This window comes from Nestor notabilis, unplaced genomic scaffold (assembly GCF_000696875.1).
Source record: "Nestor notabilis isolate BGI_N333 unplaced genomic scaffold, ASM69687v1 scaffold911, whole genome shotgun sequence".
NCBI classification, from domain to species: Eukaryota; Metazoa; Chordata; class Aves; order Psittaciformes; family Psittacidae; genus Nestor; species Nestor notabilis.
The window spans coordinates 97,562-113,393 of NW_009914936.1; the positions used below are offsets into that span (position 1 = coordinate 97,562).

A 15,832-nucleotide genomic window follows, 5' to 3' on the forward strand; every position below is an offset into this window, starting at 1 on the left:
CTGTGATTAGTCACAAAAACAGACTATGAAGTGAGGACATAATTTGTTGTAAAAAATGATTGTGTTAAAGAAAAATCCCAAGCTCTAGAACCTTAAGACAAATAAAGATAGCGATACCATATATTAAAAATAAACAGGAAAAGCAGGAAAAACGGAATGCTGCACACTATTCTACACAGGACAACATAGATATATCTGTCTATTATGCAAATATTCCTATGGGTATTTTATATACACCTGTATGTGCACAGAGATACATATATATACACACATTATACACACACAGAGCAAAAGATTTAGTTTTGTCTGTTTGCAAATTTTTCCTTTTTGGAACATATACTTGACATGGGGAGAATTTTCATACATCTTGCAGTGAACACTTTGTATTACCCTCCAGCAACCTGAAGTTCGGCCATTTCTCAAGTAAGCAGCAACTCCTCTGGTTAGAAAAATATTATTTTTGTCTTCTCATCTGTATGAATTACAGTCACTTGTAACAAACTTTAAAAGCCTTTAAGTCCTACTGGCTACATTTAAGAGAAAATTCTACAGAAAAGCAAAATACCCATTTAGCTGTTACATACACACTCTGGATGCAATTTTCTGCCCAGCAGCTGGTGTTTGTACAGTAGATTATGGAGTTTAAATGTCAAGTACAAATTCTTACCTTCATTAGCCATTAAAGTACCTTTGCCAATATAAATCTTTTAGAGTTCCCATCTACCCTGCTGTACTGGGATACTGAAGGAAGATTTAGCATCTATGAACATGGAATACAGAGCAATGCAAATAGCACAGTCAGGCTCTGACAGATTGAGCAATACCTGTACCTAGGTGAACATCTTTAGCTGGGCTGACACTGGCAGTCATAGAAACATGTAGCTTGTGCTGACTACACAGGCTATGTTCACATCTTACTTCACTTCAAAATATTAATTTTGTTTTATTTCTTTACTAGCCTTTAGATCAAGTATTTTTGACTTGAGAACTGGAATAACGGAAATCCTGGGTAAATTTAAGTTACAACAATCCTGGTTGCTGTTGGTAAGGAAAGTAGATTAATATATTTTGGTCAGGAAGCACAAAAAAAGTGCTTCAAAAATATTCAAGGGCTCAATCTCACTTCTGTGAATTAATTAATTTCATTATAATGAAATTGGAGGTAGATAATGGAAGACAAAATCCACCATGGAAAATAAACCCAGCGCTAACCTTGGCTCACTGTGGCTCAGAGTAAGCATATATCACTTATAAAAAACTATAAAAAATAAAAACTACTGCGTGATTATGCATCAGAGAATAGTAAGAAAGATCAAACACACAAAATAGTTTTTAAGTAACTATATAGACAACTTTTCAACCGGGGAGTGGGGGGGCGGGGGGAAGATGACTATGGTGAGTCTAGGACTGAATTCTATAAAACCATACAGAATATGAAGAAAGTACATGAAAAATTAAGGTTTAGTTTCCCTTCCCAGAGAAAGATTAATGTGCATCAAATGAAATTAGTGGCTAGCCGGTGCAAAGCAAACAAAAATGACAGATTCGACACTAGAAAGTAAACTGTGAAGTAATTCTTCTGTGATGATGTAGGTGTTAAAAGAGTTCATGCCGATTCAAAGAGCTTTTGACAAATTCATAGAAGAACCACCTACCACAGGCAATTAAAGACAAAATTCCTCCATAAAACTTGCTGCTGAGAACATCTTAAGCCACAAGCCACTGCACAGTAGCAAGTATTTGAGGGAGTTATCACTATGTATTTATCCTGTTCTTGCAGCAGGTGTTTAGGAAAGAGCATAAATCACTGCAGGAGATAAAATACTCTAGGCTATACAACCCTTAGTTTTGATCCAACACACAGCCCTTGTCACAGCTGGCTCCTCTCCTGTCCCTCCTAGACAAGGCCTCCACCTATTATTTCTATACACTCCACATATAATGATTCCACCTGCATAAGAAGAGAATCAAACATGCTGCATTCAAAGTGTGCCAGTATCCCAAGTATTCATCTATAAACTATGAAGATAGCCTAAATATATTCCGGTGAGGAGCGGGCTTTTTCCATGTAAATTACATGATTTACAAAAAGTGTTCAAAGCAAGAAGTTCACTGGGGGGTAGGGGAAGTTCTAGAACGGAACAGATAAATTCATCACATCAGGGCAGATTTACCAAGGTTTAAAGGGCTGCTTTGAGTAGACACAATTCCCCACTGCTATACCTTCTGTAAAAAAGATGGTATTTCCTCAGGGTAGCATTTTACAAAGTTAACTTAATTCCATGTTTAAAGCCTCTTGTACAAAATACATCCACACAGTTCCCTGTGAAGAAGGAAAGGTGAGACATGCCCAAAGTAGTATGTTTAGCATGTATACATATGCACAGAATATTTTGTATATTATATATGCTTCCATTTAACTAGCTCCTTTGTAGGTTTTTCTATCATTAGCAAAAATTATTCTTTTGAAGCTGGAATAAGTGTTTAGGTAAGTAGGTGAGAGTACTTACCTGAATAGTAATCCCTTGGCCTGGCAGGGTCAGACAACGAAAAAATGCCACCTAAATATAAAACATGTACTATCAGAATAAAATAATTGCATCTGTCTTCATAAAACACAAAAATCAAAGTACTCTTTCTTTCAGAGTCTGTTTCATCAGACACAAATATGAAACCATGAGTATCAATCAATGTTTTGAGCATTAGTGAGAGAATATTGGTAAGCCTGTATGTTGTTCCAAATTTTATAGTAACGTGACATGTTTAAGCAACATATTCATGTAGACTAGAAGTATGGAAAACAACTTACCAAAAGTTTTCTATAATATATAATGGGTAATTTCTGCACTGAGACTGTTCATTGACAAACACAGGTTAATGCACAGAAAACTAAGGACTGGAATAACATTGCACTGTTTCTGCTCTGGTTCATAGCAGAAGATGACGACCTGTGTACTGGAACACTCCTTCCTCCAGGTCTTAAGTCACACAGCAACAGGATCTCCATAGCATGTGTCACTAGCAGTACCATGGGTTTTATCATAGAATCCTAAGATAATTCAGTTTGGAAGGGACCTCAGAAGGTTCCTAGCCTAACTTGACTGAGAGCAGGGTTAGATGTGAGATCAGGCCAGGTTACTCAGTCAGGGCTTTTTATCTTGTTAAGTCTTAAAAACATCCAAGGATGGAGACTGCTGAACATCCCCAGGCATCATGATCCAATGCTTGACTGTCCTAACAGTCATCAGATAGCTATAGAAACATGCAATATTAACATTTAACTGATGTGACACTTTGACACCTGTGCACTCCAATGGGGTAGGAAATCTGATGCTTCCATCTCTATTTGTCCACTAAAAACTGCTAAATGTACATGACTTACAGACTGTATCACCAAACTGTGATAAAACCTCATGTGAAAAGCATACATATTTGAACAAATAATTTCCCACTGTACAAACATCATATCCATGGTCAATTTGATGGCATGATGATGGTCATGGATAAAGTACTCAACCTATCAAGTAATCAGACACTAAAAACCAAGTTGCCTAAAAACTTGCTGGAATGGCCTGGATTTCTGTATGCAAGTCTTCCTGAATTTTAAGAATAAAAGTGTCTCTTATGCAGGTTTTATAAATTGAACAGGATTATATACCTGCACAGGCTTCCATAATCTTCTTCAAAGGTCCCTTAGTGTACATCAATCCAACAAGAATCCCTGCCAGATGCCCAGCAAAAGAAGCCCTGCAAAAGAAGAAAATCTTGTGAGTGATGGAAAGGAAAACTGTTGGGTTTTGGGTTGTTTGTTTTTTTTTAAGGATCCAGAAGGGGTAGTGCAGAACTTGTAACCAAGAAAGTCCCTGAGTGAGACCAAGCACAGAAAAATTACTGCCTGAAAGGACATAGTGCCAAGTTTCTTTTCTTCATAACAACCTTAAAATTGGTAGGTATATATACAGTTACAGAAAAGTATCTAATAAATATCCAGAAAAAGCTAGAAACTAATTGGAGAGATAATTTTAATTGCTTTTTTAAAGAACAGAATACTGTTTCCCAAAAGCACTGAAAGACTTACTGAGGTAGGAAATTAATTTTAATCTATAAAAAAGTAAATCAACGTAATTATGCTGAAATGTCTAGGTAGGATCTACCAAAACCACTTACAGCTTCAAGTGAAAGCTTAAAATACAGTACTTTCTACTGCACTATCAGTACAATCCTACAATTAATCATAGATCAGCATCAATGCAAATCCATTGCAATCTTTTTAACAGTGTCTTCAAAATTAAAAGAATAAGTGAAATGCTGAGATCCAAATTCTTTTCTATACATACAATTTCTTCAAAAAAAGATCATTCCATTTGCATATAGAATGACAGGGCTCTAGAGTCTTTTGAGAAATCAACATGGAAGCATATGTTCACAGTAAATAGATTTGCCTCAAGTACTGCCATGACTATGGGGTATTCTACAAATCCATAAACCAATTTTCACAGCCTTCAAATTAAGAGTTAAACTCCTATGTTCATTCAGGTTTAAACATTGAGTAAATTCTTTTGAGTTTAACCAGGTCTAAAGCTACTTATAAATTCTCTGACTTATAAATAAAAGTCAGAGAAGCCAATACACTAAACATTAAGATTTCTTTATATATGCAATTATAAATAACTTAGTTCACTGGATTTATACCGTTTGTCTGAAGATTCAAGTAATATGAACTTGTTTTTTCCTTTAATAAGCAGAAATTAATCCTCTGTTTGATGTAAAAATAGATTTAAATACTAAGCTTTTTACATTCTGGTCAGAAATCCACAAGAGTTACACAAATGATGGCATATGCACTTGACAAGACAACTTCCAGGCATCACTGGTGAAAGTATACAAGAAAACGCATGTGTCACTAGAGGGAGATAAAGATCAAATCTAAATTCACTCTTTTGCCACCTACTTAATCACAAACTTGTATTGTGCTATGTAGAGTTGCAGTTCTCTCCCATAAGTTAACAATGAATTTTTGGTTTACAGTAACACATAAATGCTGATGTGAAAATTTATAGGTAAGAGGTAGTTATCAAAATAAAGTATCTACAAGGAACTCATTTTCCAAACAGATTTTTCTGAACAGATCTTCCAAGATTTGTGAAAAATATATCCCTGACTTGGACAATACCTGTACACAGAAAACATTAGATATTTCAAGATGCCTTACTCTAAAAATCACCAACATGAGACTTGCTCACCTATATTCCTGGCAGTGTTTTACCAACTTTTATTTTTATCTTGATTTATCTGAGCACAACACTGCTTCACAAAATCCAAAATCATGCTCTTTCCTTGCAATGCAGTGAAACTGTGTATTTACACAATAAAAGTAATCAAATTCCTTCAATTTAACATCTTTAAGGGGATGATTTCCACCTCATGTCTATTGAACAGGCTAGTGTACTAGTACAGTCCAAACACTACTGACTGTTTCATTATAAATTAAGGAGTCAAAACTTACAATGCAAACGTTTAAACAGGGTTTTCCTAAATGGAAAATAAATTTTAATAAATAAATTAAAAAAATCCCAAGTGTTTTAAGGATGGGTAAGCTTCCAGAGAACTGTAAGGGTATTTCTATATCCATGCTTAAGCAGATAAGTAAATAGATGAGGACTCTAGTCAGAGTACTACAGACTAATGACTATCTTCTGTTCCCAAATAAAACTATTTGTTCAACAAATACTAGGACATATAATTTGTGGATACAACCAAGGTAAAAGCACCAGATGTAGAAAACAGTTTTGCCAAGAACAAATCACGTCAAATAAACCAAAATTCACCCTTTGCGAGGGTAACAAGCCTCATGGAAAGGGAGAATTAGCAGACATCACACATGCTGTAAGAATGCTGCACTGTCTCACAGCAGTTGTCATAAAGAAGGCTTAAAAACCTTAAACTCTAAAACTACACTAAGCAGATCCCTAAGTGGTTGGTAAGCCTAATTTAATATTTACAAGTGATTCATTATCAGACTTTGGATATGAATTAAGTGGATTTCTGCAAAAGTCTATTCCTAGTATTATTTACAAATGACAAGCTAAGTGAAGCCCTAAGGGTCACTGGAGATGGCATGATAATTTACAGCAACCTGGACAAAATGAAGCAGTGGTTTGGAAAGAACAGGGTGCACAGACAAATAGAGAGTTCTGAACACACCACAGAAATCATCAACCATACAAACAGGCTACAAGTGACCAATAGAATACCTTCAGGATAGAAGCTGGGACATACAATAAAGCACAGATCGACATGCCATACCACTATAGAAAAGACAAGTATTTTACTAGATATATGTAAACAGAAGCACTCTCTGTAAATAAAATGCAGTCTTCTGCTCAGCAGGGATCTCTACAATCTACTGAAGAATTATCTCACAGATAAAACAATCTTAAAATATGGAACAGATTGTCAGAAATAAGAATGAATACACTCCACATTCTCTATTCATAAGATAAGGATGAATGGACGTAAGTCACAGCAAGAGATTTAAAAACACTTTGGTAGAACAAACTGCCTCTGCTTCACAAAGGAAAAAGAGGCTACTAAGACCCTGCAAAGCACAATCAGAGTTTATTAGAGTGATGGTCTTGAAAAGTGCATTAAACATTGATAACTATAAATGCTATTTACACACATATGCATGTTTGTCCTTCTGAGGTTATCACTCAGAGTGTGTCTTCTGAGATTAGATTCACTCAGATCATCTATATTCTTATTTTATTAAAAAGTAATTAGAATTATGAAATTATATAACCGTTGTACACATGCGATTAATGTTCTTCCATCCACATGCCTTAGTCCAAAGTGGATACTCTTATTTCCAATGAACTTAAATATATTTGAACAACTAATCCTGAATAATGTCACTCATTTTAAATTTTTACTACATTTAACAATGAATTTTTGTTTTCAGTAGATTGTCCTTTTTGAAAATTTATGTAATGGATTTCTTGCCTACAAGAAGCTCTGAGTTTAATCTCTATACATTAAAGTTAATGGCAAAATTACAACTTTTATTCCACAATCCAGGATAATATGAAGAATTTAGAACTAAATGCCATAGATTTTGGCTTAAAATAAACAAACAGTTTAAAAGAAGCACAAAAATAGTGTGAAGCAGCCTTGTCCAAGCACATACTACCAAGGCTCCTTTCACTTGTATTAAAAATTCCAATCTTCTTGTCTAAACCAGAAAACTGAGGTTACTCTTATCTTCTGCTTTCTATATACGGTAAACAATCCTGGTTATAATTAAAAACTCTTACAATATCAGTGATAAAGCAACCTCCATTATCAATTGATTCCAAAATGGACTTTTTACACTACTCTTAACATGTCTTGACTGGAATGTGTATTTTAGTAGGTAAAAACTGACTGTTATTTTTCAGTTAGACTAATAAGGAACCATTCCCATGATTGCAACATGATAAACTACTGCTTTTTTTCCTGCTACTTAATAAAGAAAAATTGACAGATTTTTTTTCCACAGTACAATTTTGAGTTTCCATAACACAAGCTGAACTTTGAATGGGAATATAAACGGGGTTCTTCTTAAAATGTGTGTTTTTTCTCTAAATGTTAATGAGCTTTATCAATACTGGCTAGTGTTCTTCCTAGTACCAAGAAATTCAAATGATGTCTCATTTAACTTTTTGTTTGAAAATTCAGATATCCCCAGAGATCTTATCTCAACCATTCACTTCATAATAATGATAATTACAGAACATCTCTAAATACTGTTTCCTGAAGACATCTGCCATCAAGCTGATGTGTACATTACTTCAGAAAAATCTTCTAAACAAAATTACACTTTTTCATTTGGCTGTGTAATTTCCATGAAAACTGGTACCAGTGGAGGCAAAACCATTTGTATCACTTTTAATGTACGAGATGCTGTGAGACGATGCTTACAAGCCTCTCTATTAATTTTTACATTAATATTGTCCAGTACCCTTACAATGAATTCAAATAATTTCCTCAATGTTGGTGAACTTATCCCAACTTGTTTCAATTCTGTGGTCTCAGTCATCTGACTCAACAACTGAAAACAGAACAAGAAAGCCTATACCTATCACTTTCATAACTTTTTCCTAATGGCAAACCCCAGTCTGGTGGGTATTATTATCATTCACACATGCTGGTAATGGAGGGCTAAGCAACTTACCTTAATGTAAATGAAGCCAAATTAAATGCTTGCATAAGTCACCTTATTTTAAACAGCCCTATGCAAGAAAATGCCATTACTACTTTAAATGGAAATGGAAAACTTGTTAGTAATTTTGTAAGACACTGGGAAAATTATATAGAAAAGTAAAAGCTAAGCTGGACAGAAGAATTAAAGGCTATAAAGCAGTTCTCATTACATAATGCCATTCCTGGTCAAACCTGGGGTTTTTTTTGGTTGATCAGTTGTTCTTAGACCTTTTGCTCCTGAGGAACAGTACTCATTAATAAACCCCATAATAAACAGTTCAACAGTAAATCTGATAAGAAGTGATAACTCAGTGATATCCTTAAGCACTAAACAAGTGACAAGTTAAAAGAGCAGATGAAATTGGAACATAGATACATACAACACATCCCTTAAGGTTAAAGTTATCAGAGTTGTGCAATATATTTGTCATTTTCAAATATATTTTCAAATTATATTTTCAAATATATAACTTTTCACATGCCTGTTCTTCCATCAAAGAAATAATTCCAAGGATTGCCATACAAAGCCTAGATGTCAATATCCTTACTTTGTGGAAGGCAAAAATTAGAAGGATATTACATAGCCTTTAAAATTTCTCCAGAACAAACACATTAATGAGAAAGAAATTAACAGGTGCCAGTAAAAGCCTAAATCCTCTTGTAGCACACAAACCAAAGTCTTCAGTAGCCTCAACATTACTTTTGAATCCTTCATTGGTTATGGATTCTCAGGTGATCCTGATGCATCATTCCACTAAGGCACATCCAAATACATTGCATGTCTTTCTGACTGGAGAGGTATTCTGCGCCAGTTACTGACATCTTATTTTTTCAAAACTGTATTATGCAACTTGATCTGCAAAGCAACACCATTTAATCAGACACTTCAAGTATCACAACATGCCCTGAGCGTATACATGAGTATGTAGGAGAAATGCTCCAAGAACTATAACTGTTACGGTTCATTTCAAGGCAGTTGGCAGGTACTAATTAAACTTGTTGTATTCTGGAACATGAATTTCTGGAGATAACTACTTGTCTTCTATGGCCCCTATTGTCATTTAAGTGCTGTGAAATTGTCCTAACAATCAAGATTTCATGCAACAGTGTAGAAGTTCTTAACACCAGGCAGCCATGTAAGCTTCCACAAAATTACAGAAGTTCTTTGACATTATTTCTGGACTTCTATACACTTTTACAGCATTTCTCCAATAATGCAACTGAAGAACACCACCACCCAGCCACTAAACTCATTTTTTTCTCCACCAGATACAATATGCTCATGGTTGTACTTCAGACATAATGTTCTTTCATTCTTTAATAATAAAATAAACAGTAATATTGAACATATCACCAAGAAAAAAAGTACATTCAGCTAACATGACTGTTTATATTTTTTAGATTATTTTTTACTACACTGAAAGCTTTGGTTTATATTTGTAGTAATGCCATGCAAGTGACCTCTCAGCTCACACTTAAAATTGCATTTGCAACAGAGCATTCTGCAGTTCTTCTGTCTTTTAACCTAAGATTACTTGCAGCAGTCGATCAGGGAGCAAGTCATAAAGGAATAAAACCAGTGTTTAACATAAGTAATATTTAAATTCTCATTCTGGTCTGGGAAATGTTCTATCTGCTATATCACGCTATCTGACAATGAAAATTTCACTACTGGTACTTCACATGTGATTAACAGAAAAAATTAAACAAGAAAATTATTGATTTGCAACTACAACTCCAGAAATCAACTGCCAAAGAAGACAGTCACTGTTCTCACAGAGGTAGGGGCAGATGAACTGTGCTGGCAGCAATGAGCACACAGGAAAATTGAGGGAGACGACAAAAAACACTGCAGGACAGTGAAACTGCTGCAAGTTACAGAATACTGGATGACAGCTTTATCAAAAATTAGAGAAGAGACTATAAGAAATGGACTGAAGGGTAAGGATAGAAATAGCAAGCAAACAGCGGAATGATGTTTTGCCAATGAAGTTCTTGGCATCATAATATGTTAGTTTGGTTACTTCACTGAAAACACATCCCTTTTCCTTGTCCATCAAGTTTTGTTATCTTCACTTAAATACTTAGTAATACCTTCTTCTGGGCACAGTATTTAAGTATCTTATTTTTAAATGAGCTCAAAATAGAGGGTGTTAAGGAAAAAGAGCAGACTATAGCCTCAACACCTGATTTAGCCCTGACACTCCATTTGGATACCAGCTAATAGTACACATACTTCATAATACATTTCAAACTACTTCAGATAGCCCAAATCTCTTCTCCTAACTTTGAAACATTAAATGCACTTACCCTGGGGAGATTAAATGAATAGCCACCAGCTCCACCCAACAAGCATATTTACTGGATATCTGCAATCCAAGGACACTGCTGACTCTTCCTGGATTGTAATGGTTGTTAAGAACCTTCAAAGCAAACAAGACTCCTACAAAATAGAAGAAATTACGTAAAAAAACACTTGTGCCCAAATATTAATGCAAATGACTACTGAAATTGAAGAGCCATTCAGTTTCACAGCAACGCTAAGCACACTGTTGCATGCCACAACAGTTCTAAACTGTTTTTCCAGTGTAGTTTTCAGTGACTTAAAAAAACCCAAGGATAAAAATTATATATTTGTATAACAGCCAATTCTAAGTTGCTTTTTAATATGCCTACTCACTGTAGCTATTCAGGTATTCAAAACATAATTCTAAACATATAATACAAACAATTTTAAAGTGGAAGTTCTAGTTGAAATAATTGACAATTATCAGAACTTAAAAAACTATTCTGTGAGCTGAGAAAAGCCATTACTGAGAACAAAACAAAGATAAATGTGAAGCTCAAATTCTGAATTAATGGAAAATCATCTTACATAGACTCCAGAATCATTTGGGGGGGGGCAGGGGGAAGTAGATAAAACACTTCTAATCACAATAATGATTATTTACGTCTAATTGACTGCAACTGTTTTATCACGCAAGCAATAGCTGATATGACAAAATGAATTCACATAATTTATTGGAACTTCCAGGATGTTTTTAGAAAAGTTCCTCTCAAAAGAAATCTCACACATTTGTCTGAAAAAGAAAAATCTGAAAAACCAACAAGTAAAAGATGACATGAAAAAGACAGAGTTGAACATCAACAGTGATAGACTAAATAAAAACATGAAGAAGGTTTCCCTTCCCTTCTAACACCAGAGAAAACATGGGTTAGCAAAACTCCTTAACTAATCCAGTGATGCAAATGTTGTCATTCCATGATCAAATATAAACAGGAAAGTATGTATGCACATACACACATGCTCATGCTATTTGCTGCTGTTAAAACTTGACTTGTTCATAAACTATAAATTGAGAAAAGGGCAGAAATATTGACAGAGGCAATGCAGTTTAGAGTCACCTCCATCTCATCCAAAACAAAAAAAAACCAAAAAAAATACTGGCTATCCAAAACTCTTAAAGTGAATGGGTCATAAATATGTATACAGATTGACTCTTAAAGAAAACATTTTCTTCAACAGCTGTTCCATATATATCATGCCACTTGCCCACATGAAATGAACTACACTGAAGGTCATGTTGAAAATGCTGAAGATTCAGAAATATTAACTATAGATACTGTCAGAGCTACTACAATCTGCTACCCAAGTAATGGTCAAATGCACACGTTACATAGTCTGCAGGCCCACATTTCCAAGCTTGGAATACTCAAAAGATGCTGCAGAGGGTAAGTAACATCACACAGGTTGCAATATTCAATGCTAGATCTTGCAGTACATATAAATTAAAATCCAATTAGGTAATCCCTAAACTGACAAAAAAAAAAGCTTGACTTGTTGTCCTCTGCACAAATGGCCTAGTAGATTAGAGGCTAAAGGAACTCTTTTTAGTTCACTTAAAAAAAAAAAAATCCAAAATATATGTTCCAGTCGATATTGTAGTATGGCCAATATAAGTCTCTTGGCAAGGAATAGAATGGGGACCCCATCTGGCCCACCACCAATGTCTGCCCTGCCTGCTAGTACCACTGCTCTTCAGTAACTTGGTCCCTTTTGCCATAAAGCATGCAAAACCATCATCACCTGGATAATTCTAACACTAAATGTAACTTGTTGGTTTGAGTAAAGGGACATGTAAACTGCTATCTGGCAAAGTGAGAACCTAGAGATTAATCTGGTGAAAAAGATCTTAGAGTGAAATCTCAATACTACGCAATTACACAGCAGAGTACCTGCTTTCAATTAAAAAACAGGATAACTTTACTGGCATAACAACCAGATACATAGACACAAATGTACACCTATCCAGTTCCTGCATTCTAATATTGTTATATAGTACGTATATTTTACATATGTAAATTGGACTATGTGCCTTACCTGAAAAACCGACAGCACAATTCATTTCATATGAAGCATCATCCAGAATTTTCGTGAGCATGAATTCCAACGCCATATAAACAACTCCAATCAGCACTGAAAATACTACAATTATGTATGCAAACCATGTGCTCTTAAGCTTTTTTTCCAGCATTATTCCTTTCCAAAGCATGGAAATCATGTTATAATATAAATGCCAATCATCTGCATGGTGGACAGGAGAAAGCAGTAAACGCTGCCAGTTCTTTCTGTAGAAGCCTTCATTTACACTGATACACACTTCAGGCAGTGGTCTCACAGGATTCAGAAAGAAAAAAATATTCAGTGCAAGTACCCCAAGGGTAACAGAAGGAATGTTCTGGAGTCCAACTTGAGAAATTTGATAAAGCAGCAAAAGCAGTCCAGCATTGACTCTTCCCTGCCTTCGCTGCATTATTACTTCTTACTGAAAGAAATGTGAAGATTATTCTGATTTCTAGCCTTTTGTTTGAATCCAAAGCCATACAAGTTTCAGAAATCCTGAAAGAAAAAGGATATCTACTTTATTATACATATACAGAGGTGTTTTCAAGCTCATCACTGCCTTTTTTTTTTAATTAAACACAGTGCATTCTTCAAGCTAATCAGCTGAGATTTTTTTTTTTAATCAAAACAAAAATTTCAATTAAAAAAACCACACAGTTTGCTTTTAAATTGGCATGAGACACAAATAAAATATATTTATAGAGAGAACCCAGACAAGCATTGTGAGTCAAGCCTTCAACCTCTCCTTCATGTTCCTGGACAGGCTTTGCATCATCTATAAAACTCCTGGGTGTTCCAGACATGTTCTCATTAATACTCTGATTCAATCAGAATTCTTTAAATTTCAGTAAAGAAGCCAGATAAAAATTCTTCCCTGGGTCTTAGTTTTCAGGCTTTCTATCTTTGCTATGTATAGAAACTATTTTATGACCATTTAACTGACTTCCGAAAATATTCAATATGAGCCAAGAATGAAAATTCAAAGTCACAATTTCAACAAGTACCAGAGACACAGCTCTGTGCTCCTAAATGTAAGCTTTGAAAATTCTTATTGTTCTCCTAGTGACCATAATTCAAAGTTCAGTTTAAAAGTATGCGAGAGATTAAAGGAAAAAAAAAAAAAGAGGAAATCACATACAAGAACAGCACATAAAATGTCCAGACACAGTTACAGCAAAATATTAATCTCCACCCTATTTATGCCTGACAAAATGGAGGATTAAAAAGGGCTATAAAAGGTCTAGATATAGCTAGAAATAGGACTACTATGACAGAAACTGAGAATGGCCATCAAGCTAAACTGTGCAAGCCTATAAAGAGAGGAGGAAGAAAGCTGCATTGGAGAACACAGAACAAGGTGTTAGAGAGTTTCTAAGAGTGTGGAATCCTCTGCAGAAGACAGGAAGGGGCACTGAATTTCAAGTAGCTTCTGAGGGTTACTCTCAACTTGGCCAGTACTACTTTTAGTTCTCGAAACTCTCCAAGGTGGCACAATAGCATGTCCACTCTTCACCACCAGGATATCAGTTCTTTGCTGAGCTACTGAAGGTATACAAAACATTATTTCACACACAAGTACCACCCATGCGGAACCAGCAAAACACACTTACTCTTCAAAATTTTTCCATCAGGTTTCAAATGAAATTTCTTGAGCTATCAAGACATACAAGTCATGGCTTAACCCCAGCTAGCAACTAAGTACAATGCAGTCACTCGCTCACTCCCTTCCCTCACCAAAGTGAAACAGCGAGAATTGGAAAAAAGTAAAACCCATGGGTTGAGATAAGATCAGTTTAATAAGTACAATATCAATGCTGCTAATAAGCTAATAATAATAATGAAAAGGGGAAAAAAAAAAGAAAACCCACACAAACCCCAACAAACAGCAGTGATGCACAATACAATTGCTCACCACCCGCTGACCAATACCCAGCCCAATCCAAGCAGTGATCAGTCCCTTACACATAAATCCCCCCAGTTTATATACTGGGCATGACATGCTGTGGTATGGAATACCCCTTTAGCTAGTTTGGGTCAGGTGTCCTGGCTGCGCTCTCTCCTGGCTTCTTGTGTCCCTCCTCACTGGCAGAGCATGAGAGATCGAGAAGTCCTTTATCAGGGTAAGCATCACTTATTCTCAGACTAAAGCCAAAACACAGTACTGTACCAGCTACCAGGAAGAAAATAACTCTATCCCAGCCAAAATCAGGACAGTATTATTACAAAACATTTACATCATGCCAAGTACCACACTTCCCACCATCACCTTTCCTGTCTTTTGATACATATATTTACACACACATCATGCCCCTAGTCTACGGACCATCCTATAAATGACCAATGAGTTCGTTAATCCACGAGTTTGGGCTCCATCTGTCATAACAGTTTCTCAGGGCAGGAGAGATGGTGTGTGGTGCTGGACTGTTGCATGCTGAAGCTGGTTTCAAGCCCATCACCACTGCACATGTCCAGTCTTATCAAAGTTCATTCTTCATTAATGCGGGGTGATCAAAAGAAAGTCAGGTTCAGAATGTCAATCCAGAATGGAAGAGACAGGTGCCGCCAAGGCCTCCAGTGCAGTGATGGTCATACAGCCACCATGGAAGTGATAATATTCAGTATTATACAGCACCATACAGTTTAATTCATTAGCTATTTTCACCCAATATCAAACCCCCTTGAGGTACACACCGGACTTCCCCATCCTCACAACATTACATTACCCAACAAGTGCACCCAGGTTCTTGAGCAAAAGCAATCCTGAGTGGGTTTGTCTTTGCCTGAGGCGGGAATAACCCAGACTCTTTTCCCTAGCAGATTCTTTACATGCACTACAGAACTTTATCCCCTTCTGCAGCACAGAAGGGTTTTGACTGGGCCAGGCCAGCCCTGTAGGCAGATGTCCTAGTCTTTACTAACCAGGTGGCTTTTGCTAAGTGTGTATCCCAATGTTTGAAAGTCCCACCACCCACTGCTCTCAGTGTAGCTTTTAGCAGTCCGTTGTACAGCTTGTTTCTCCCAGAAGAGATGGTGCATGATAGGGGATGTGATATAACCCACTCAATGCCATGCTCTTTGGCCCAAGTGCCTACGAGGCCAGTTGTCTGACTCAGTTCTCTCTGAGCTGCTGCATCACACAAGACTTGTTTCTCAAGGCCCAGGATAGTGTTCTGGGCAGTGGCATGG

The 15,832-nt window shown here is 36.1% G+C and overlaps 1 protein-coding gene across 1 annotated transcript in view; it reads right to left on the reverse strand.

Annotated features, from left to right (window-relative positions):
• RHBDD1 (rhomboid domain containing 1) overlaps window positions 1-13,055 on the reverse strand; it is a 33,082-nt gene extending 20,027 nt beyond the window's left edge. Inside the window, exons 1-4 of the mRNA XM_010023881.1 lie at window positions 12,623-13,055; window positions 10,552-10,684; window positions 3,659-3,747; window positions 2,511-2,561 (exon numbers count right to left, since the gene is read on the reverse strand). Of these exons, the coding sequence (XP_010022183.1) occupies window positions 2,511-2,561; window positions 3,659-3,747; window positions 10,552-10,684; window positions 12,623-13,055 (706 nt within the window). The remainder of the gene's footprint in view (window positions 1-2,510; window positions 2,562-3,658; window positions 3,748-10,551; window positions 10,685-12,622) is intronic.
• Window positions 13,056-15,832: the final 2,777 nt, after the last annotated feature.